Raw genomic sequence first — 24,223 nt, forward strand, 5'->3', positions numbered from 1 at the left:
GGAGGATATTTTATTTTTAAATTGTTATTAAAAAGGTATCACTGTATCATTTTCAGAAGACCACCATTTAATCAGTCATCTTTGAATCAGCATATGTTATCTTCACCTACAACTACCAGAAGATAAAACTAAGACTTTATCAGATTATACTTATAGCAGCAGCTGTCTGCATCAAAATACGACCTCAGGCAAAGCAGTTGTGAAGCAATGTGTACACATTTTTTAGCAGGTGGAGAATGATCAACTTGCTTTTTCAATTTCTATTCAGGGTTTCATTTACTAGTGCGCCCTTCGCCATTGACGCATTAAATCTGAAAATGTCCCATCACAATTCCCTTCAGTGCATCAAAGGGCGCATTGAGATTACGTACCACTGAGCCACCAAATGTACACTTTACATCGGATTACACACACACACACACATAGATAACACGATATAGCGGCTTATTCTCAGATGGCACCATATTGCACCATTGGTCAAAACGTGTGCAAGCCTCTTTGGCGATTCTTGCCTTCGACAATGTCCCATCGGAATTTGGTTGAGGGGGACAAATGTCCCATTGCCTTTTTCTCCCAGGCTAAACCCTGTCTATTACCTGCAACAACTTTTACAGTTAATAAGAAACTTTAATGTATGCCTATAAGTTATAATTAAGCTTAGATTTGCGTTGATGTTTGCATAATATCTGAAAGAGCCCTCACAGAAGAAATATAAAATCATCTTTGCATTTAACATCCTCAGTTCTGAACAGGCTATCACTGAACACATTTAATAATAAGAGTGACATAGTAGCAAACATGTGCAGCAAACTTCTGCTGAGAATGCTTGTACTGTTTACTAAAGGACAACAACAACAAAAGTGCATACAATGGAACCCCCCTTTTTAATCCCCCCCCCCCCTTCCCCTAATTTAAGAATAAGACTTCCTCCTTTTTAAGACCTGGCTTTTAAGACCTGATTTTCTTAGATTTTCTATTCATAACCTCAGTTAAATGTACCCCCAATTTAAGACTCTACTTTTTAAGACCTGATTTTCTCAGATTTTTGGAGGTCTTAAAAGGGGTGGTTCCACTGTAATTAATACTAACCAATGAAGACGAGGGCGTAGATGAGGAAGTCATTGCCAACAGCATGCAGGGCAGCCATGACGATTCCCGACACAACAAACAGCACTCCAAGCATAGAGAGCATGAGTAGCACCCAGCGTAACGAGGTAACCGTCACCATGCACTTCACACACGGCTCCTTGCACCGCCCTGTGTCAGTAGGAGTGGAGGACGTTGCAGACTGATTTCGACTTCGCCGCCTTGACTGACCAGTCCTGCTTGTCCCGTCCCTGCCCGTCCCACCCCTTGACCGCCCGTGTCGTGTCTGCTGCTGTCTCTGTCTCTGATGGCGGTTAGCGGCAGCCGCGGCGCTGGCGCCAGCGCGATGCTGGTTCGGTCGAGGCGGCAGAGCGTGTCCTACGTTGTGGGAGTGGACAATGTCCGGCAAAGCCTCCAGTCTGTTCACGGCCAAGTTGGGGTCAGCAGTGTGCATGTGGTGGTAGCCAGCCAGGGCCAGGTCTGTGGTGACCGGCCCTCTCCCCGTCACAGGGATACCAGGGTGGGGGTGGTGGTGTCCCGGCAGTGGCGGGTACATGGTAGGCAGCATGCTGGGCGCAAGCATCTGATCCCCCACCCCCATGGGAAGAGGCCCCCGGGAGTAAGGGGGAGCCTGGGTCTGGTAGAGGTGTGGGTGAGCCACTGGGGGGTGCCCATGCTCAGGGTCCGGGTGAGGTGTGGCCGCCAGGATGTCAGGGGTGGGCACACGCACAGCAGGCAGACATCCAACAGGCAGCAGGGCCGAGCGCGTGTAGGGGGCCGGCCTGCGAGGAGAGGAAGCTGCAGAGACGGTAGAGGGTAGCCCTGACCTGGACGCTGGTTTACTAACTTTGGCTACTCTTACCGCTCCACTGGCCATGGGGGTTCCGCCTCATCGGCTGACCGCCGGCCATGCCATGAGCCTCTGATGCCAGACCGCTACCTCTGTCCTCAGTGCCACCTGCACTCTAATCTCCCCGCCACACGCTAACAAGTCCATCGGGTCCGCTGGTTGGCACGTCCACAGTTCACACCCTCTGCGAAAACCTGGGCTGATGGTTTGGGTTGTTAGGGGCAGTCCTCCGTCTCCCTCCTGGGTGTCGCCTCTTCGTTGACAGTGACAGGTAACAGTAACAACTAGTCGTGTCCGCACATTCTCCTCGCCGTTACTTTCTTAATCTCTGTTTCTGCAGAAGGGTGACTGTACCCAAGTTTGTCTCTCTGTCTTGTTGTTTGAGGACTTCACCTGACGAGATTTGCCAATGGGCCGAGCCGGGGGCGCCCCGTGTGTCTGTAACGATGTGGTGTGGAGGGGGGTTTCAGTGTGTGTATCAAGCTTAGCCCTAACAGTGTGTGTCCAGCCCCGATGCCTGTGTGCTGAAGAGGGCTAAGCGCTGTGTGGCCTGGCACAGCCCCAATCCCCCTCCTCTCCTCCCTGTTCACCTCTCTCCCCTCCTCTTCTGTGTGGAGACAAGGGTCCAGTCCTTATTGACTGTCCTGGCTGCCCCACGGACCGCTCGATAGCCCCTGCCGGGTCTCACCTCCCTCGTCCCCCTCCTCCTTCTCCTCCTCCCGTGGTCCGGCCTACGGGCTCGCTGACCACCTCTCGCTGTCCATGTCTTCCACTACCGGATCCTCACTGTTGCAGCGCACCGTGAATATTATGACGACTTGTTACGATGTCCGTAGGACTGGCAAGATTTTTGACTTCCCTTTGATCTGCGCTCCTGAAATGTCAAACAGAGCGAAGGCACTTGAGAAAAAAAATGAATAACATTTTATGCTGAAGTCATACACACACACAAAAGTTGAACTCCGGGTCATATAGTGACGCACGAAGACGAGAGGACAAGAGAGAGAGTAGGAAGGGGGGGGAGGGAAGGGGCGGGGTTCAAACTATGATCAAAGTGGTGGTATGGAGGTAATGGAGGAGGAAAGAACTGTCCTACATGCAAGTAATTAGAAAGCAACTCGCACAATGGGAAAGGTTTTCAACAGTGCCTGACAAGTGCAGCATAATTTGGGTAATGCATAACTACAAGGGTACAAAAAAATCCTCGGCGTCCTATGACACTACTGAGAAAAGGAGTATCAGCCATGGCACACAACAAAACCCCTCTTTCAACGCTACTTTACGCTGGAGTTCAACCAAGTTTATGAGGGATCTGGCGACATGGCTGTTTTCTTTCCTTATTTCCTGCACACTTTGCGCGCATACAGCTACGCGAGACTTTGCATGTCGGTTTCAAAAAGTTTTGCAAACTGCGCCCATTGTTGCTTTGTTGCCAAGCAGTTGGCATGCATGCGAGAATGCTCCATGCAGCCAAAGGCTTTCATGTTCAGAGGGCGTTTTGTGTTGTGTGCTGCATGAGTACTACTGCAACACACACACACACCGTTTGCTTTACATTTTGCAGACCAATAAAATCGACAATGCATGAGTACTACAACACACACACACTCACACACACACATACACACACACACACACACACACACACACCTTTTGCTTTACATTTTGAAGACCAATAAAATCGACAATGCATGCGGAGAACTTCTACAACACACACACACACCTTTTGCTTTACATTTTGAAGACCAATTAAATCGACAATGCATGAGTACTACTACAACACACATACACACACACCCCTTTTGCTTTACACTTTGCAGACCGGTAAAAATCGACAATGTCCACCAACGACACTGTTTTCTTTCATTTAACACACACACACACACACACACACACACACACACACACACACACACACACACACACACACACACACACACACACACCCTCAGTAATACAATGTCAGCTAACACATTGACGTGGTTGAGATACTTCCAATTCGTAGGTGTTTAAAGTTTACCTTTTCTTTCGTAAGTCAATAAGAAAAGGGACAGCGCGATTAGCGAGTTCTGTTAACAACACGCGTCCGTATGGATCTCCTAAGCCGTCCCACTTTCAAACCCATTGGCAGACCTTGCAGTATTCCACCTTTAACAACTTTAGCGGAAAGTTTTCTTCGGTTACTCTCTCAAATCTCATTTGCAAACCTTAAATGGTATTCCAGTTTGTGAATTTGTGTCTCAGTTTTCAACTGTCATTCCCTCCGTTCTCGAAACTCGCTGACAACCTTTGCGATATTCCGGTTAATGGAGTTGTGTGTCAGTCAGTTGTCAACTGTTCTACCCTCCACTATCAAAACTCATTTGCAAACACAGTCGCTGTATTCCAATCTTAAGTGTGTGTGTGTGTGTGTGTGTGTGTGTGTGTGTGTGTGTGCGCGCGCGCGTGCGTGCGTGCGTGCGTGCGTGCGTGTTATTATTTCCATTTTGGATTCTTATTCGAAAATAGAGGTATCGAAGTCCAGTCTTTGCCTGTAATGGTTCACAACTAAAAATCTCATTTCGAATTGCCATCGACCCTCCCAAGACAATACATCGCGAAGTGTGCTACACTCCTTCCTTCGTCACGATTGACGCATGAAACCTCTGCGTTTTTATCCGGTTCGGTCATAAATTGACATAAAGGTCACACTGCGGGGTTCTGTGTCGTAAATCTGGCATTTAACAGCTGACAGTCGAAGGCCAAGTCTGGTTTGTTAATACATGTGCGTATAACACCCTACAGCTTTAAAAATAACCACACAGATTTGGTTCCACACACGTCTAGACCATAAAGATATAATCGAGAAGGGAAAAAATCACGAAGATTATGTTCAATGCACGTCTAGATGATAAAGAATCAATCATAACATCCAAAAAGGTTTTTGTTAAACAATAAACCGGATGGTCAAGGAGGATCTGGCTGAAAAATCAACACACGAAAGGGAGAAATGGCCCCCTCTGCCCGACAACTTTACAAGTCAAGTGTTACTTTCGTCCGTTTTGCCCGAAGTCAGAGCAGTCCTGCATGTTTCCTTACTCAATTAGCTGTCATCTTATTCCTAAATTATTACCCATAAAGTTCTACCTTCTGTCCTAAATGACAAAAATATTTGAGCATTACATACCCAAATCTTACTTTAAGCAAACTGAATCTTACTCTTGTTACATAAGAAAACGGATCTATCCACTGAAGTCTTTTTCTTTTTGTCAAGAATTCTCCCAAAAATACCAAATATGAAGATATTGATTTGATATGAACTCCATGGTGCTGGCAAAGGACACCCTCGGGTGTCCCCACGTCGAAGATGGCCTCTCATGACAGGTACACGTATCCAGTATAGTTTATGGACAAAGGGACAACTGAAGGTGGCTTATGTTGGGAGGTGTCCTCTCAATAGAGGAGCCTCACATTCCAGGTATCACTGTACATGACAACAGTTATTGGCGTCTGTGCATCTGGGTGTCCACCAAATCACGCCGACGCGTGTGCATACAGTGAGGAGATTCAGTACGTTGTCATGGGTGAACGTTACTGACATCAATGACAGTGCACCAGCCAATCGTGTTCCCACACCATGCGGACAGCAAGTGATATAATTGATGAACCATTGAATTATTAATCCGTTATATTAACAAAGCAGATGTTCGCGGATCGTCCACGCCCGAGCATTGTAGACTCAACCTACACAGATTTAACCATGTGTACTCTGTTGTCATGCCTAGAAAATCGGATTATTTATGTTTTTAAAGAAAATTGGGTTAAATGTACGACTACGAACACAACGACAGGACAATCTCAGAAACAAGGTCTTCGTAGGGAGGGAGTTCTTGGGGTCTCAAAACAAGGCTTTCACTATAGCCATGTAAACGCCGGATGGAACACGAGGTCATCATATTCTAACGGGATCATGAACGGGCTGATCAATCAAAGCCGGAAAACACAACACAGCACAACACACACAGTAACACCGTGGTACAGTCACACACACACACACATATGATCAAATCGGGAAGTGAGGAAGAAATATGGCTGTGTTTTTCGCTTACATAGTTGTCCTGTTTTAGGAAGCCCAAATTCCAACAGAACAATTCTGCAACAACAACAATGAGTGGAATAAGGAAATCAATAACATAGAGAGAGAGAGAGAGAGAGAGAGAGAGAGAGACAGACAGACAGACAGACAGACAGACAGACAGACAGACACTGTGCCACTGTGTGCTCGGTAGGCCAGAAGAATGCAAATTGTGAAGATTCACTTTGGCACCCGTCCAGCCAGCTGAAAGGAGCTCTATCGCTATGACCTGTCAATTGCACACAGATCTACACACACATACACACAGCGCGCCAAACTTGCTGGTGTCTGCAGCTTTTTGCCAAAGACGCCCTGGCATTCAATCATTCAACGCTGGTTACATATTTAACGCTATCATTCCCTCTCCCTTGGGAATGGATTCAATACCTATGTCTCGCGTGGACTGCTGTCTCTCCCAAAGCCTGTATACCTACCACAGTAAAGGTGATTTCAAAACCACGATCACTGCTTGTGTTCCCAGTGACACTCATTCCCTCGATAAGATTAACTTACAGTACATGCTTCTGGTCATGCAAATCACTTGGATTTCCCCTATTCCCCAACAGCGGAATGTAAACAATAAAGCAATACAGGGCGTATGCAGGAGTGGAAACAAGGGAGCTAATGAACAGCCTGGTTATTGAAAGGGAGTAATTTCCATACATGATCATCCTCGGGACCGAACGAGGTTGACGGAGAACAACATTTTCGCATGAACCGACTGCACTATTATACAAGGTATAGCACCAAACAAAAATGAAAGTAGTTTCCCACAGCCTAAATCTCAAATTTGGGCTAATTTGATGTAATTCAGCTCATACAATTGCAGTCACCCTGAAGAGCTGCGTAATAGATTTTTGCCGTCCACTTAAAAAAATATTTTGTTGGAGCCATTTTTGCCGGTGCTTAGGGACACTGAAAATGAACTGATTTAAAAGCCAATCTGGCGTTTACACGGCAGTCTCTCGGCGCTGGTTCAGGCTGCAGACTAAAAGGCAATAAAGCACGCATTTATAAAACAAGATCATAGCGGGGAAGCACACAAAGAAATTCCAATGTTTTCATACTGCAGGAGGACTAGGCCAAGCGATGGATCGAGATTCTTCACTTTTGAAGGCGATAGCCCATGCAATGATTCGTGAGTGCGTACCTGTTGTGAGAGTTTCAACATGTACGCATTCACTAATCATTGCATAGACTATCGCCTTCAACAATGAAGAATCTCGATCCAACGCTTGGCCCGGTCCTCCTGCGGTATGATTTTGTCACAAAATTAGGGCACTCTCTTTCTTGTTTGCCCCACATTTGTATGTTGAGGTTCAGGTAAACCTTTCTGTGATCATAAAATGAAGGAAGGACAAAATCCCGACTCGTACATTTTTTCACAAAGGCTAGCCCCCCCCCCCCCCACACACACACACACACACACACACACTGTGTGTGTGTGTGTGACTGTCTGTCTGTCTGTCGGTCTAAATATGTTCGCGCTGGAACTTCCGTGTGTGTGCGTGCTTGTCTGCACGAGCGTGGATGTAACAGTCACAGTGAGTGAGTTCTCACACACTGTAACCCAAAGTAGAGAACATGCGACAAAGTGTTAATGGTTCATAGCCACGAGGAAAGGCAAAGTGCACACACTGTCATGTTGTATGCATAATGAGGAACTCTCCTGGTGATTGCTAAATAGTTAGCTATACAAAGTCCCACTGCTTGGAATGCTAATGAACAATCGATTTGTCCTTCCTTTTTTTGTCACCTAGCATACCTAATTGACAACTCGTTGGCACGTTTCCACCAACACACACACACACACACACGAAACAGGAAAGACTTTATTCCTAAATACTCTATTCAGATCGGACAGGAAACCACCATGGCCAGAGAGCAAGCGAACATAATGTAACTGTATGGCCGAAGCGAAATTAATTTGTGCGTGCGTGCAGGAATGTAACCATCCCTAATCCCGATATTTGGTAAATCCGGATCCACCACAAAAAAAAGGGTGAACGTAAAAGTATTAGTTTAACCCTTACCTGACCTACACGGCGCCCGGTTTTTCTCTACCATTTGCAGTTACAAGCAAAACACTATCAACAGCTAGGGCCAACAAACACAAGACGACAATCGACCAACTTGTAAAGGTAAATAGACATTTTTAAAAGTCGTGCTCTATTTTCATAAGTTCCAACAAAATCGTTTGGCACCTGGCGCAAGACGAAAGTACTCAAATGCGGTCCATAATAAATAGATCGACTGTAGTACCTGCGACTTGAAGCCCCTCCGATAAGGACACCTCCCATAAAATGACACCTTCTCTTGTCCCTTTCTCTAGTATCGTTACCAAAATATACCTGTAATGTCAGACCACCTCACCTGCAATGTAGGGACACGTTTGGCTGTTGTCCTTTTTATCACAGGTACCACTGTAGTCAGTATAGTCAAACAATGTCTCACTGTTTTCAACGTACTACGCCCCTCAAGCAATCATCCAAGACGGACGAAGTCTCACCAAAACACGGCCAACGCTCTCTCACACACAGTATACAAGTTATCATTTGATCACAGCGTCATCTCAGAAAGAAAGATCACCTCAGTCGAGGGGCAAAGGAGATCGGGAAGCGAGTTTGGTGAGAGAGGGGGTGGCTATAAGGGAGACGGTGGCGAAGGGAAACCTGCCTCCCAACCATACAGGCCTACTTTGCAAGTTGACTTAGACACGAAAAACGACTTGCCCCCGTGTAGGCCCTGAGGAGTGGGTCGTGTGGTCGTTACACACGCAATAAATCTTATTCACGTTTCGTGGGATGTCGTGACGACCGCCAAATCAAACGTCTGTAGGGAAAGGAGACAGCACGACAAAGCGAGAGAGAGGAGAGCTGTCAATGAAGAAGGTGTGCGATATGGGGGAGATGAGGGGGTTTGGGGGGTGGGGGGTGTGGTAGGAAAAAGGGTCAAAAAGTCAACACTGGCTGCCCAGTTTCTCGTTCAAATCCGTCTTTGTGACTATAAACCCCCATGTAGATTTATAAACCACAGGCACTAGAAATTGAGACTGACAATAAAAATGGAATTCAACATATTTTCAATGAAGACAAAAAATCAGCTGGAAAAAGATGGTTGAAGCTCTTCTTACAGCGACACCCTCAAGTATCCCTGAGGCAACCGGAATCAACATCAATTGCCAGAGCACAAGGCTTCAATGCTGTCCGCGTAAACAGATTCTATGACCTGCTGGAAGAGCAAATACAGACCAAAGGATTCAATGGCACAACGATCTACAATGTCGACGAAACTGGTGTTTCAACTGTGCAGAAACGCTGCCAGAAGATTCTCGGGCAAAAGGGCAAACATCAGATCGGCGCTATCACCAGTGGGGAGAGGGGGACAAATACAACCGTTGTTTGTTGTGTGAATGGTGTTGGACACTATGTGCCTCCCTTGATTCTGTTCAAAAGAATGAGGCATTGCCGTGAACTTGCTGACGGTGCACCTACTGGGACTGAGCCTTGTCACAAACAATCAATCTGGCTGGATGGACAAAGACATGTTCCTGACTTGGATACGTCATTTTGCCACTCATGTCAAGCCGTCACCTGACAGACCAGTCCTCCTCATCATGGATGGACACGCATCTCATACAAGATCTCTTTCAGCCATCGACTTTGCCAGTGAAAACGGGATAGTGATGCTGTCACTACCTCCTCATGCAACAGCTAGGCTCCAGCCTCTGGACGTGGCCTTCTTCAAGCCATTGCAGACCTTCTTCATCCAGGAGCAAGAAACGTGGATGCGAACAAATCCGTGGAGAAAGATAACTGCTTTCCAGATTGCTGGTATCTTCAACAAAGCCAACGTTCGCGCAGCCTCGATGGCAACAGCCGCCAAGGGCTTTGAAACAACTGGCATATGGCCCTGCAACCGGCATGTGTTCGGCGAGGTGGACTTTCTCCCTTCGATTGAAGATGTTGACGCCTTCAACATTTCGTTGGGCCATCCAGGCCCAAGCTCCAGTCCCTCAAATTCATGCCACACACCTTTCCAGAAAGCAAGACCCTCTTTTCGGCCAGCAAGACAACACCCCCAACCATCAGGACCCCCCCTCTGAACCAACAAGACCCTCCTCTGAACCAGCAGGTTCCCCATCTGAACAAGCAGGACCCTCCTCTCAACCACCAAGACCCTCCTACGAGCCAGCAGGTTCCTCATCTGAAGAAGCAGGACCCCCCCCCCCCCCCCCCTCTGAACCACTAAGACCCTCCGCTGAGCCTGTAGAACCCCCCTCTGAACCAATAGGACCCCCCTCTGAAGAAGCAGGACCCCCCTCTGAACCACCAAGACCCTCCGCTGAGCCTGTAGAACCCCCCTCTGAACCAATAGGACCCCCCCTCTGAACAAGCAGGACCCCCCTCTGAACCAGCAAGACCCCTCTCTGGGCGAACTGGACATCCAGTAGACCCACTCTCTGAGCCACCTAGCCCATGCTCTGAGCAAGACATAGGCCTATTTTTGGCACTTCCAAACAAAACAGTTATCCAAACCAATCCCGATGGACGCTACTTTTTTAGATCCATTGTCATCGGCAACACTCCTGCGTTCCAAACTGCAGAAAGGGACGGTAATGGGTTTGGTTACCTTCAGAGTGTCACACGAAAATACAAGAACAGATCCAAGCTGATGCTCTAAGACAAAAAATGACCAGTCACAACCTCAGCAACATTGAAGGCTTCCGCGAAGTGTCAGCTGCAATAAACTTTGACATGCCATCATCTTTCGCTTTTTTCTCCCTAGAAGAAAGGATTCTTCACATGGCTCATTCAACTGCTTCAGTGGTGGTAATTTCTGCTACAAGTGAGGTGTTGCAGCAGCCCATCCACATCATCAATGCAGAGTCTGGGAACGTTCTCAAATACAACGATGACTCTTTGGCTCAACCAGTGACTCTCCTTTACTCACCTCATGGGGACAATGCAGGACACTATGACTGCGTCCTTGAGTCAGCTGTCTCAGTGGCGCTAATTTCTCACAAACCAGTGTTTCACAACAGAAATTAGCGGCGAAACGAAAATCCAGAAAAACAGAAGCTGAGCTTGTCAAGTCCATACAAACGTAAACTTGAAGAGTGGCAGGCAAAACAAAAACCAACAAAGAAAACAAGCAAATCAAAGCCAAACACAGAGAACACAAAGAAACAGAAAGCTAGAAACAAAAAAACAAGCGTCAGTCATCAGCAGGAAGCTAGCTGGTTCTGTTTTTTGTGCCGAGAATGCACCTGTGAGGACATGATTCAGTGTTTGATGTGCTCAGAATGGGAACATACACATGTGGATTGCGCTGGGACAACAGAAAGCCAAAGAGAGTACTTTTGCGATGTTTGTCAGTCAAAGTAACATTGGTTTTTGCTGTTCGGATTTTGAACCTCTGTGTTCGGAGTTCGGGAACAGGTGTTGTAATTCCGAACATATTCTAAAAAAAATGAAATTAACATAAATTTCTTTTATGTTGATTTCTTTCCACAAAAAGTGGTATGAATGTTGCTGATCAATTACTTTATTAAAATTCACATTCAAAGACTTCTGTTGTTTTTGAGATGATGGCAGATTTTCTTAAGTGTTCGATATTTGGGGACTTTCCCCTACATGTGTAGTCTTAACTCGATCTCTTATTCTTGTAAACTTATTTTTCCTTTTGTGTTGTGATCGTGTGTATTATCCCAGTCCAAAACCCAGATTAGTTTCTTGATCTGTCCAGCAGTTCAGAACACCCCTTCAAAGTGATACGTAATCAAGGACCTATGAATAATTACTGAGAATGTCACTTCATCTACATCACCTAAATTATATTACCGCTCTAATGTGACACACTTTTTTTTCACTCTTGATTTGGTCATACATGTACTGGAGATCAATAAAAATGAGACTTGCGTCTATTATACAAAAAATAACACACACACACAGCATTCTGTCGCTTTAAAGACACCACCATAAGTTGTAGGCGTGTTGCTTCATTGTTATTAGTTACTTTGATAATAATGCAAATGAATAAAACATTGTTTAAACCCATTACTGATACTGTGTTCATATGTTCACTACATCGCACAGCACCAGAACGTTTTTCTCCTGTTGTCTAAGTTTTTTATTTCCCTTGTTGTTTTTCTTCCCTCCAGCTGGAAACGCCTTCTTCTATAAGCTTTCTCTTCGTAGGACGACGACCTCGAGGGCTAGATCGAATGCCAAGGATACCCCAACCACCCCCAAAAAGCTTACTGATCGATTGTGGGATCGTGTACACATGTTTCTTATGTCGGCTTACAAAGTGTTCTGTAAGAGACGGCAATAGTGTGTGGGGAAAAAAAGTCAAGAGAAAAAAAGTCAAGGCAGGCGTGGTTGTGTGTTGTCACCCTGACACGAAACTGGTTCTTCAATATAAAATACATGTATACATTATATCACGAACGTGTGGCAAGGCCTCTTGTCATCTTTCCTTTGGACTCATTCTGTTTCTTAAACCTTCCCCTTCCTCACTCCGCCATACATGTATTCAAGCTGACAGCCTTTCGTCTCACAGATCTGCATTCAGCTGAGACATGACTGTGGTTGTTTTTGCCCTGACGGCGGGGCTAACTGAAGTGGAACCAACGTGGCTGGTTGGTCATATGAAAGAAAAACACCGGGGACATTGGCCTCAAAAGAACCTGAACTGTACTTTAGTTGCTAGCCCTTCATTACCGTGGAAAAGACTCATCTAGGTCTGTTGCTGCCTTGTCACTGTGTCACCGTGTGTGTGTGTGTACACCATGTGTGTGTGTGTGTGTACACCGTGTGTGTGTGTGTATATGTATACACCGTGTGTGTGTGTATGTATACACCGTATGTGTGTGTGAAGAAAAAGGTGCCTGCTAGCTACAACCAAGCATCAAGGACAGAGGGCTACCACCTTACAAGCCAATGCTCCTGCGGTTTTTATACAAACAGTATGGATTATGGGAATATTAGGCCAGAACAACTGAGTATGCCGTCCCCCATCTAGCTTTCAAGTCTGCAACTTTACTCAAACTTGCAATAGTTCCTTGCATTTCAACGTTAAAGATTGCTGTAAAGTAACTAAAAAATAAGACCAAAGAAGTTGTGGTGGTGGTGTGTTAGGGAGGGGGGGGGGGAGGGCAAGAACGTGCCCTTGAGCTTGGGGGGGGGGGGGGGGCAAGAACGTGCCCTTGAGCTTCTGTCAACCCAGGATGTAACAGAGCATAAGGCATGATGGTGATGTATTACTGTCCTCAACTTAAAATATCACAAGCTACCCAGGGAAGGTTCACTGCTGATGTCATGTCACTTTGTGGTGCATGTGTATCATCATCAAAAATAAAAAGTTGAGCCCCCACAGTACACTCGAAAAAAAAAGAAGTCTCAAGTGATAATAAGGTGTCACCTACATACACAGATAGAGATACAAACAGTGATAATAATGACAGTCAAACCTGCCCTGGTGACCACCTCTCAATTCCCTGCCCACAACGACCTCCCAAAAGGATCCCAGACGAGTTGCTATTTCTACAATTGACCTTTGTGTAGTGTTTCTTGTATAGAATATAGTCAATTTTTGTAAAGATTTTAGTCAAGCAGTATGTAAGAAATGTTAGGTCCTTTGTACTGGAAACTTGCATTCTCACAGTAAGGTAAATATTGTACTACGTTGCAAGCCCCTGGAGCAAATTTTTGATTAGTGCTTTTGTGAACAAGAAACAATTGACAAGTGGCTCTATCCCCTCAACCCCCCTTTCCCCGTCAGGATATAACACCAAATAAAGAAAGAAAGAAACTCACTCAGCAGGTGTCACAAAGTTTGCTGAGACTAACAGCTTCACAACTGTTTCTAGATAATGACCTATTGAACGTCCTTTCAGGCAAGTAAGTGCTCTGTATTCATCTGCAAACAAAATCCACTGTGACAAAATTTCACTTTCCAAGTATTTTTTTTAGATTTTGAAAACTTGGGTTAAAAATACCCGTTGAACGTCTGAATTTAATTTTAAGTTTTTTTTTTTAAATGTACGCACCTATTTCTTATTTTATATCATTCTATGTCAAGATAGCTCTTCTTCTCACTTTGTGTCTCTGTTTTACGGTACCATGAAAAAACGCAACCTCATTTACTCCAAAACACACACTCAGAATATTTATCCTCACCTGTGTGAACAAAACACCCTCGCTACATGTATGCTGCCTTCCAAAAATTATCCCCACCCTAAATCATCTGACACGCGCCACTGCCACTCAACTATGACGGTCATGACAGGCCATTATTTTACTTTATGCAGCTATCACTAGTATCAGCAAAGAGCAAGGAAGAGTGTAACGTGATCTTGAAAGTATTAACAAAATATTCACGTCCACTTTGAGCACTGCTAAAAAAAAAAAAACCGTTTAAAGGTAACAGGAACAAGAATTATTATTTTACAGGAACAAGAAAGTAACTTTTAACCTTGTATTACAAATCCTTATGCCTTCTTAAAAAAACCATATAATTAAAAAATAACATGATTTTAAGTAACACTAACAGTACTGCCTACCTGATGCACACCAACCAGCCTGTTTACAATTTAACAAGTATGCCATGCCACCATTGTGTGTGTACTGATATATATACATGAGCAGGGTTTTGCACTTGCAGTCTCCTCAAGCCACACAAAAATTGATTGCTGTGGCTTGAGAACCCTCATAGGCATAGGCTCCAGAACCGACAATTCATCAATAAAGATATTTAGGATAAATGCAAATGACTTTTGTCTTTTATTTTTTTGGTACAGAAAAGTTAGAAAGACTTGAATCTTGGTAACAGGAATACATTACAATTCACATGTATCATGAGCATGACTGAAGCATGGGATGCTGTTCACCTGGGTACATCACGAAGCGTCCCGGTACCGAAGCGTCCCGGTGCCGAAGCGTCCCGGTACCGAAGCGTCCCACTATAACGCGTCACAGGGGTACCGGGACGCTTTGGTACCGGGACGCTCCCGCACAGTAGGGCACGAAGCGTCCCGGTGCCGAAGCGTCCCGGTACCAGTCACCACGCACATCCTCGGCTCGCATGCCAATGTATTTATAAAGCAAAGGGAATGCCTGTAATTCACACAGAGCAATCACTTGGTCTTGAACGTGCACAAGACAAAAACTTTCATACTGGGGGGAGCGAGCCAGTCTGAAGAGTACTCAGGTCCAGCGCGAGCGTTTTTTATTACCCAAATGAACCCAAACAAACCCAAACAAACGCAAATGATACAATTTAAAAGTCGGAGGCAGAACTGAAAAGACTTTTTCCGACGCTCACGCTTAGTGAAGCCAGAAAGCGTGTGTGATAACAGACATATCCCTCTTGTGAACGGAAGCCTACGGACTTTTCCCCCGAACTTGTCCACACGGGTACAGTATTTCCAAATTGGTGTGTTGTGAGTACAGATCTAAAGTAAAGTTGGGGAAAAGTTGGACAAAAAGTGATTTTTTTTTTACCGAAAGCAAATCAAGGTCTGTGCAAAATTAAAAAAATCAGTGAAGTCAAGGTCAAATCAAGGTCAAGATTAAATTTTAAAAAAATAAATATGGTTAGTCAAGTCAAGGTCAAATCAAGGTCAACAAGGGCGGATCTGGGGGGGGGGGGGTTACACGGGTTACGTAACCCCCCACCCCCCAAAAAAAGAGGTAATTTATTGGCTCAGGATGCACCAGATAGCTCTATTTTGCTTCTTTGCCGTCAACTTGTATCTTCGCACTCATTTTGTAACCCCCCCTCCAAAGTGAATTGATCCGCCCTTGGTCAAGGTTTAAAAAAAAAAAAAAGTCTAAGTCCTGTGACGCGTTATAGTGGGACACTTCGGTACCGGGACGCTTCGATCGGTACCGGGACGCTTTGGTACCGGGACGCTTCGGGGTGTCCCCGTTCACCTGATCAAAATCAGCACTGTTGACACAGTTTGATCTGATTTGTGTTTCCTCATTATTATTATTAAAACAAGTTGCATGCAGCAATATCAAAACACTTGACTCAGTCAATATGCCGACCTGAAACTAGGATCAACACTGAAAACCACTCATCATTGAGCCGAGACTTCAATTTCAAGTAAAAAGACTTGGCTAACCAAAACCCAAAGACCGATACGGGTCATAATCATCTACCGGAGGCATGCTAACTGTAACAACTAACATAGTACCCACTGTTTGAAACTTTGATGAGGAATAAAATGCTGTTTCTAGACTATTAGTGATTCCAATTTCCAGGCTGCTTGGTTCCCGAATGCATTGCTGATGACCGACTCAGTGACTGACTCCGAATGGACTGACTTGTGATACTGACTTTGTTGGCCTGGTTAAATAGTAACTTTGTTGTGGCTTTTTTGTATCTTTCATAAACCACTGAACAGATTTGGAATGGAGAAAAGGAGAAGGAAATAAAAGAAGGAAGGGTTTAGAAAAAGAAAAAGAGGGTTGAAAGATAAATCAACAGATTAAAACAAAAATAAGGCTTGATGCGCAAATAGATTGTGAATCGCCCTGCCCTTGGTCAGCAGCACACTCGCAACTACACTACAGAGGTAAACTTTCTGTCATTTCAGGCTAAAATAGGAACCTGTATTACGAGAGCAACAGGAGGGGGTGTGTGTGTGTGAGGGGGGGGGGTTGGGGGGAGCTCTGAAAACCTCCTGAGCAGTTCCGGAGCCACTTCGAGTCAAAAAACAAACAACAAAAAATTAAACACGGAAAGACTATCTTAAAAAGCGCATTAGCCATTACCCAAATGGAAAAACAAAATAGCATGGGTAGAATATTTGAAGGAAATGAAACCAGGAAGGCAGGTGGAGATAAATGTGCTAAATTACGAATTACTAAATCACTTTGAATTTAATACAATTACAATGTGTTTCAGGTGTTTTTTCTCTATACATCAAAAGATATATTATAGTTTATACTGTTTATTATACTATTTCAGTATTTGATGACACTACACTACAGTTAAATAAATGGAGAACATTAAGTTTGAGCTGCTAAAATCTCTAGTACTTCGGCATGCCTAAATTGCATAGTTAAACACTAAAGCCATATTAAAACAATAAAAGTACAACCAAAACAACACCCCCACCCCCCCAAAAAAAAGACTCTCCCCTCCCAGCCCCCCCCCCCCCCCACACACACACACACACACACACTGTGACATAGTGATCAGTGAACACATGCACTGATGCAGCAAGCAGTCTGACCCCACAGGGTGGCTTCAGCCGGCTTCATCTGTGTAGTGTTATAAACTGCTTTTCACTCAACTACATTTGTTTCCCTCTTGAATCAACTTACACACACTAATACGACGTAGTTGATAATGGACAAGAGGAAGGCCTCAAACTACACGTAACGCCCTGAGAATACTAAAACAAACTGGAGGCCCAAACTGAGAGGGTGTACAGGGTACTTGAAACACAGCCATGAAAACAAGGCTCGACCAAGTGTCAAGTTGTCAACAAAGCGCACTGTGTGATCCTTGACACAAACCAAATCGTGCGATCTAGCACACAAATCGTTCTGAAAATCAGTCAAAAATAAAGTGTCAAAAATTCACAGTACCGTGGCAAAGTCGGTGATGAGCGATCGCTGCTTGGAGTCGTAGAAATCCGCACTGTCAATGTTTCCTTTACTTTCGTACCTCCTTGCTTTGTTGCATGGCATAGCAGCTGCGCTTCTCTCGCAACGTCACGCTCAGTTCGCGCGATCTCGCGAATGTACTTCAGCTTCCGTAGACTACGTTCAGGTTTGGTGGTGCACGTCCAGATTACCCCAAAACTTCACAAAGGGTAGTGAACAACACGTACTTGACTGTTGCAAGTTGAAGAAGACAAGGTGCTTGCGATGCTATGTGGCGAGTGCGAAAGTAGTGAAAGGCAGTTAAATCTGTCTTGAATCATAGCTGACCATTGAGGTACAGTCCCAGAGAAAGAGAATGTGAGCGACAGACGACTGTTAATTTGGCAAACGCATACATGTTGTACATCTTTTCCGGTGTAGTGGCTATAAGTATAAGATGCTGCAACATTCTTTCAAGGTTCTTTGATCCAGAAGTAGATCCTGCCCAGGCTATCGGTGCCAGGAATGCATTTATTTCATTTTTTAAGAACTTCATTCTGTCATATCAGTAACGATAACTGGGTGAGGTGACTGTCTAGATTTGATGTGTTTGAACGTGGAATACTGTTGTTATAGGCCTACTCCCTCACCCAGTACCACGTACAACAAATCCCGAAGACCTACCTATATCGGATGCATGGATGCAAATCTCATCTAAGGCTTTGTATGGGAGCATCTCGTTACTCCCCCGTATTGTTACTCCCCCGGCTTGTTACTAACCCTAACCCTAACCCGAAGGGGGAGTAACGAGCGGGGTGAGTAACGAGCTGATCCCCTTTGTTAGTTTGTATCCCCACTGATTATATTTAGTACGCATACATCATTACGTATGTTCCCACCTTCTCTAAATTAGTAAAAAGTTAATTTTGGGTTTCAATTATTATCTAGGAATGTACGCAGTTCACTTTTGACGTTTTGTGTTCTATCATAAAGCATGTAGGCCTACTGATTAAGAACAAGTAAAAGCAAAATTATTTTACTTAGATGAATCAATTCCTTGATGAAAAGGATATATATCTCCGCTGAGCTAAGTCAATGAGTTATATATCATACCTCAGTGGATGAATCCTTCACCATCATATCATCCTCATGTTTATATCAATTATCATGCTTACAACTGTTGTTGCAGATCGATCATGGCAACTCAAGAACTGATTCAAAACACAGTGGAGATCATAGACTCTGCACACAGCTATCGCCACCAGCTGTCAGGGCTCCTGGACACTTTGACAGAACTTGAGCAGCAGGTACAGTGGAGTCCGGGTACAACGAATCTCAAGGGAGATACATTTTAGTTCGTTATATCAGTAATTCGCTGTAGAGTTTTCAACCCTAAATGGCCTCAAGACAAGTTTTCCCAATCACCTTCAAATGATCGTCCCATCGATCTTTCCTTGGAGAGTACAATTTCTGCATGTTTTCAACAGCTTCATAATATAATCCATAGAGAGAGGCAAACTAACAGCGGGAGGTGCATGAAAAGCGTCAGTTTTCACGATAAAACTTTGACTCGCTCATTCACGGGACATAACTGCACTCCGGACTGTCCACAGTGTTGAGCAATTTAGGAGACTTCACTGCCTGAGGAGAGTATTGATTCAAACGAACGCGTGGTTCTATATCGCGTCACTCGGTCACGGATCGGAGAAAACAAAAAAACAGTTACAGATTTCGAAACCATGTTCGTCAGCCATTGTTTTTAGCAAGACAGACCACATGTGCACGAGCTTCGCTGATGTACATCGCAAAATGTCATGACGTCACCACAACTTTCGGTTTTGGTTCGATCTGTTCCGTGCACCTCCCGCTGTTAGTTTGTTCAGAGTTCGCTCATCATGCAATGTGCACTTGACTGTGTTTGTGTATTTTTGTGTATTTTTGTCTTTGGAGACAATTATTGACATCAGTTCGTTGTAGCCTTGTTACTTTTAGAGACAAAACGGCTCTGGGGCGATGAAAACGTGTTTGTTAAAAGAGGGGTTCGTTATGCAAATGAGTTCAAAAGGTTCGATGTAGCCGGAAAGTAACAAGTAAGAAATAGAAGGCTGTCTGCCGGGAAATCAATGGCAGTTTGTTAAAAGAGGGATTTCGTTATACCCAGGTTCGTTATTGCTGGACTCCACTGTACACAGTACTCAGTGTTGAGACATGAATGCATTTGTACTGAAAACTGAATTTTTCTCTCTGTAGTTTTTATTGTCAAGTGTCTGTTAGAGATCTGTTTGTATCAATGGAAATTGAAACTACCGTTAATAGAAAACAAGACACACCAAATTGCAGCTCAATCGACCCATAAATACCTGGTATACAAGTCTAAAGAAGGAGACGGAGACAGACACAGACGAACAGACAAGTAAACAGAGTGAAACCTACACACCCCTTATTATACCGGGGCGTAACAATATCAAGGGAAATATTCACTTGTTTGAAGACGAAAAAGCTGATGAATTGTGATACACATTACAGGTTTGTAGCAGTGGACAGCAGGCAGAGGCCACACTTACTGGTCACTTCAACAAGGTAAAGGAAGCAGTGAACAAAGCTTTGGATGCTCGCCTCCAACAGCTTCTTGATGAGCTCCACAGCACAAAAATGACTGCACTGCAGCCTCTCAAGGAATGCCGAACATTAATAGAAAAGAGTGTGGAAACTGCTTCACTTGTCATGGCAGAGGGTAAGACAGATCAAATTGAATTTTTTTTCTGCAGTATCAATTGATTGATTAGTATTCAAAGATCAGCTGGGATACTCCAGGATTAGAAGTGTGTACGGTCCATTTTAACTTTAACGGTTTAAGCAGGAACTTATTTGAGCATAATTCCGAAGTCTTCAGGTGCTAGCTGTTCGTGCTGCGGCTTAAGAATTTTTTAAAGGGTTTTATTTCTAGTTTTAAATTTGATGAGATTAAAGACAGAGAAAACTACTTTTATTTTATTCCAACTGCCTAAGGGATTTCTGACCTGGTTAATATGAGAGAGTTTTCAACAGTTGTATAAGTTGTCCATTTGTCTGTGTGAGAGAAACAGGTAGTAATTAAGTACAAAATACATTGCTCTACTTTTGAAAGTTAGAAAAAATTTCTTCTTTGTTTCAGGTGCAGCTATACTCTCATCAGAACCAGAGAACAATGTGGAAAAAATACTCAAGTTCAAAGACAATCCTTTGACAAAGTGCTTAGCAAGGTATTTTGATAAGTGCAGTTATGTGTATACTGTTAGTGTTACAAGTGTACACCCCTCAGTTTTGTAATTTTTGACAGAAGATATTTCAAATTTGAGTCCCCTTAAATTTCCCTTTAAAACACATACTTATGTACATATGGAGTGACTTGAATGTAAACATCTTTTCTTTTTTCATTTGATTTGGAACAGATCTTGTGATATCATAGTCTCACATGTTGTCCCCAGTTTTCCAGAGCTTCCAAGCCCATCAGAGGTAGCATACTTCACTGTGGAGACTTCACCAGATCTGAAGGAGCAGCTCGCATCACTCCTTTCACAAGAAGGCAGGGTTCTGAAGCAAGCTCCGGTGCAGATTCTTGACACAGATGAAAAGCCAGGGGGAGTGATAGTACATTGGGGAGAGGTAATGCACAATGCACAAATATTCCTTTTCGCCTCTCTCTCTCCCTCTCTCTGTCTCTCTCTCTCTGTGCATCTGAAGCTAAAAGCTATGTCCCATGCTGCATGCATCTGTCTTCCCCCATCTCTCTCTCACACTCTCTCTGTCACTTTCTCTCTATTGCATCCAAATAAAGCCAGTTAAGTTTCTAATAAAAGTTAAAATTTGAGGTACATGTATTTAAACGGCTATGGTTTCTCTATTTTGTTTGTTTCCAAATTAGGCGGCAAGGTTACTGCTTATCATTGTCTTCATCGTTTTCAAGGTAACTGGGTTTGTACTTGACACGAACAAGTTTAAATGGATTGATAACAACTGCAAGTAAAGTTAATTGCTTTCAGGTGGAAGACGAGAGTGACTTTGGAGAGTTCATGCTGCAGTATGCATGTGGAAGAGCAGCAAATGAGGATACAAAACTGCTGTTCCACAAAGCGTATGAAGGGCCTCTGACAAGTTGCACAGTGAAGAACCTTCGCACTTCTACACCCTACACTTTCCGCGTGCGAGGGCGCTGTGACAAATGCTCCCCCTGGAGTACGTGGAGTTTTCCCTATCCTGCGGCAACGTCAATTCCCCATCATCGTACGTCTTCAGTTGATTGCTCATCATTCCTCTGCCTTCAGAATTTTGTGAAAGTGTATTTTAGCCAGCCTTTCATGTCAATGTTAGGGATCCCCATACCATCAGAGAACACAAGCATGCCATTGCCATTGTTTCTTGGGATTTTTAAACTGTTAGTTTCAGTATGTATACTTTAAATCATAGCACCAGTGATGCCCGGGGATATAATAGGCAGAGAAATTTCTGTGGTTTTGTTAACATTCTGATTAGGCAGACATTAAGCAGGCGATCAATAATATAATGTATGTATACATTTTACAAAGGGCTCATTGGAAGAAATTCTGTTTTACACCGTAACATTTCACTGTTTTAAAAAGTTATTTTCATAAGTGCAGAGCCATATTGATCTTTGTGCCTGAGCGATGCTGATATTGTGCATGCGCTGTGCTGACTTGCAGTTTCCGCCATAACTTTTTAACCATGCTTTCTGGGTTCAACTCCGATGTCAATAAGGCAGCATATTTGTAAAAGCTCAAACTCAAAGCGTGCATTTAAAAACACCAAATAAAGAAAGAAAGAAAGAAATGCTGAATTGTAGGTCTGTCATTATTGAGTGTTTTTTTCATGATCTAAAGATGCCATGCATGTTTATGAGTCCCCTCCTCACCTTCATTGTCTGTTTGTTTTCTTCAGAATGGGGTGATAATGGCGAAGCCTACAGCCTCAGCAATGAAGGGAGAACGGCAACGCGAACCAGCGAAGGGCTAACCTGTGTCCTGTATTCAGCCAGCAGTAGCTACACAGCGGGTGACCCTCTCATTCTGCGGATCCTAGACTCTGCTGATGTTTCACCTGGGGATGGCCTTGCCATTTTGTGTGACAAGCAGGAAGACAGCTGTAACAGATCTGGTGCAATATTCATCAACACTTACGGTGAGCTGCTAGTGGGAAGATCTTTAAGTTTAAGCCACTGTCTTCAGGAGCGTTCAGGAAAGAGAGCACCAAGAAAGCTCTTCTTTTTCTATAATGCAAAATAAATCAAGACAAGGAGTATGAGCTGTAAGTGATTTAAGTTTTATTTGCCGGAGTTGGTCCCCCCGTTTTAGTACACTGAATCAATACATCTTCATAAATTTTGCACATGGTTTTGAATTGGTATGAACCATCCAGGGGCATATTTAAGTATTTCAACAGCAAGGGCTTAATGACTATGCTTTTGATTTTTTGCCCTCATTTTTAACTGCAAAGTTTTCTTTTCACCATCAAATCCTGAAACCATCTGAAGCACTGCCGAAATAAGTCAAATACAAGTTTATTCATTGGTTGTCTTTCCCATGTGTTTACACTTGAAAAAGGATCCTCTCCAGATAGCCCTCTTTCACAGCAGAGTCTCATTTTGCTTATTTTCAGAGAAACCATCATGTAATTCATGTCATGCTTGAATGCTTCATCTTGTGAAAACCTTCAGTAAAATGTAGACATGTATTGAACTGTTTACAGGGACGGTGTTTGTCGACGGCAACGAGATGAAGACTAAGCTCCCGCCTATCAAGAAAGGTACAACACTGACCTTCCAGACAGAAATACTTCCCAATGGCAAGGTCAGGGTCAGCGTGCAGGTGGACGACAAGGAGGTGACATTAGACTGGAGGGTCAGCTCCCCCCCGGGGGGCATGGGCTTTGGACCTATGCAGATGATGCAACCATCTTCACCATCCTTTTACTTCGCACTACAGTTTGCTCAGGAGCACTGGAAAGTTGGAGTAGAATAGAGACTGAACTGACTGGTTCTGTTCCAAAAAGCCTGCTGCCAGGACTTTTGTAGGAGGCTGGGCTTCCACTGTGGATTGATTGGGTCTTTCTTTTAAGAGTTATCTCCTGGAATTGGGGACAGCAGTCTATCATTACTGATCAGTTCAGACTGACTAAACTGAGAAATATATGCCTTGATCTCATTGGGTCTTTGCAGCTTTGTGTGGTTGAAGTGTGTCTTTCAAAATAAATTTTTTTCACTTGTTTCTTACTGTTACATTTCGTGCATACAAAAAGAGCCTTCACATATACCGCGTATTGCTTTCACATGAAAAAAATGTGTTTAATGATGATATGTTTATGCAGAGGAATCTCCATATTTTGTATACGCGATACGTAAAAACTAGTGATGAAATTAAAGCGTACACTGAAAAAAGGCTTCTTTTTGCTTATACAGAAGGAAAACTAACAACTGTCTGACAGCTGAATTTTTTTAAACTTCCAATTAAATTACATATTCTTACTCCGAGTCACATATTAGCATTGACGCAGTCGAGATGCTAGGTTGACTGAAAA

General features: G+C 43.9%; 3 protein-coding genes across 5 annotated transcripts in view; 2 read left to right on the forward strand and 1 right to left on the reverse strand.

Annotated features, from left to right (window-relative positions):
* The window catches only part of LOC138959193 (uncharacterized), a 28,864-nt gene extending 11,061 nt beyond the window's left edge, over positions 1-17,803 (reverse strand). Inside the window, exons 1-2 of one of the 2 annotated variants that reach the window (XM_070330593.1) lie at positions 17,657-17,803; positions 1,090-2,810 (exon numbers count right to left, since the gene is read on the reverse strand). In XM_070330593.1, the coding sequence (XP_070186694.1) occupies positions 1,090-1,963 (874 nt within the window). In that variant the 5' untranslated portion in view covers positions 1,964-2,810; positions 17,657-17,803. Of the gene's footprint in view, positions 1-1,089; positions 2,811-8,423; positions 8,772-17,656 lie in introns of those variants that run through there. The other variant, XM_070330594.1, reaches the window with a different exon arrangement.
* Positions 9,523-11,502, forward strand: LOC138953361 (uncharacterized). Its single transcript, XM_070325163.1, has 2 exons — positions 9,523-10,149; positions 10,679-11,502. Exons 1-2 carry the CDS (start codon positions 9,583-9,585, stop codon positions 11,099-11,101), a joined length of 990 nt encoding a protein of 329 aa, XP_070181264.1. The 5' UTR covers positions 9,523-9,582; the 3' UTR covers positions 11,102-11,502.
* Positions 17,804-17,869: 66 nt separating the features above from the next.
* LOC138959197 (cytokine receptor-like factor 3) lies at positions 17,870-23,911 on the forward strand. Of its 2 annotated transcripts, none has more exons than XM_070330597.1 (8): positions 17,870-18,008; positions 18,843-18,960; positions 20,180-20,387; positions 20,808-20,895; positions 21,121-21,298; positions 21,676-21,916; positions 22,589-22,828; positions 23,396-23,911. In XM_070330597.1, the coding sequence occupies exons 2-8, from the start codon at positions 18,850-18,852 to the stop codon at positions 23,665-23,667; spliced, it is 1,338 nt and encodes a 445-aa protein (XP_070186698.1). In that variant the 5' UTR covers positions 17,870-18,008; positions 18,843-18,849; the 3' UTR covers positions 23,668-23,911. The 2 variants fall into 2 exon arrangements, with proteins under 2 accessions (XP_070186698.1, XP_070186699.1); XM_070330598.1 differs by having other exon boundaries at positions 17,902-18,031.
* The last annotated feature ends 312 nt before the right edge of the window (positions 23,912-24,223 follow it).

This window comes from Littorina saxatilis, linkage group LG2, assembly GCF_037325665.1.
Source record: "Littorina saxatilis isolate snail1 linkage group LG2, US_GU_Lsax_2.0, whole genome shotgun sequence".
NCBI lineage: Eukaryota > Metazoa > Mollusca > Gastropoda > Littorinimorpha > Littorinidae > Littorina > Littorina saxatilis.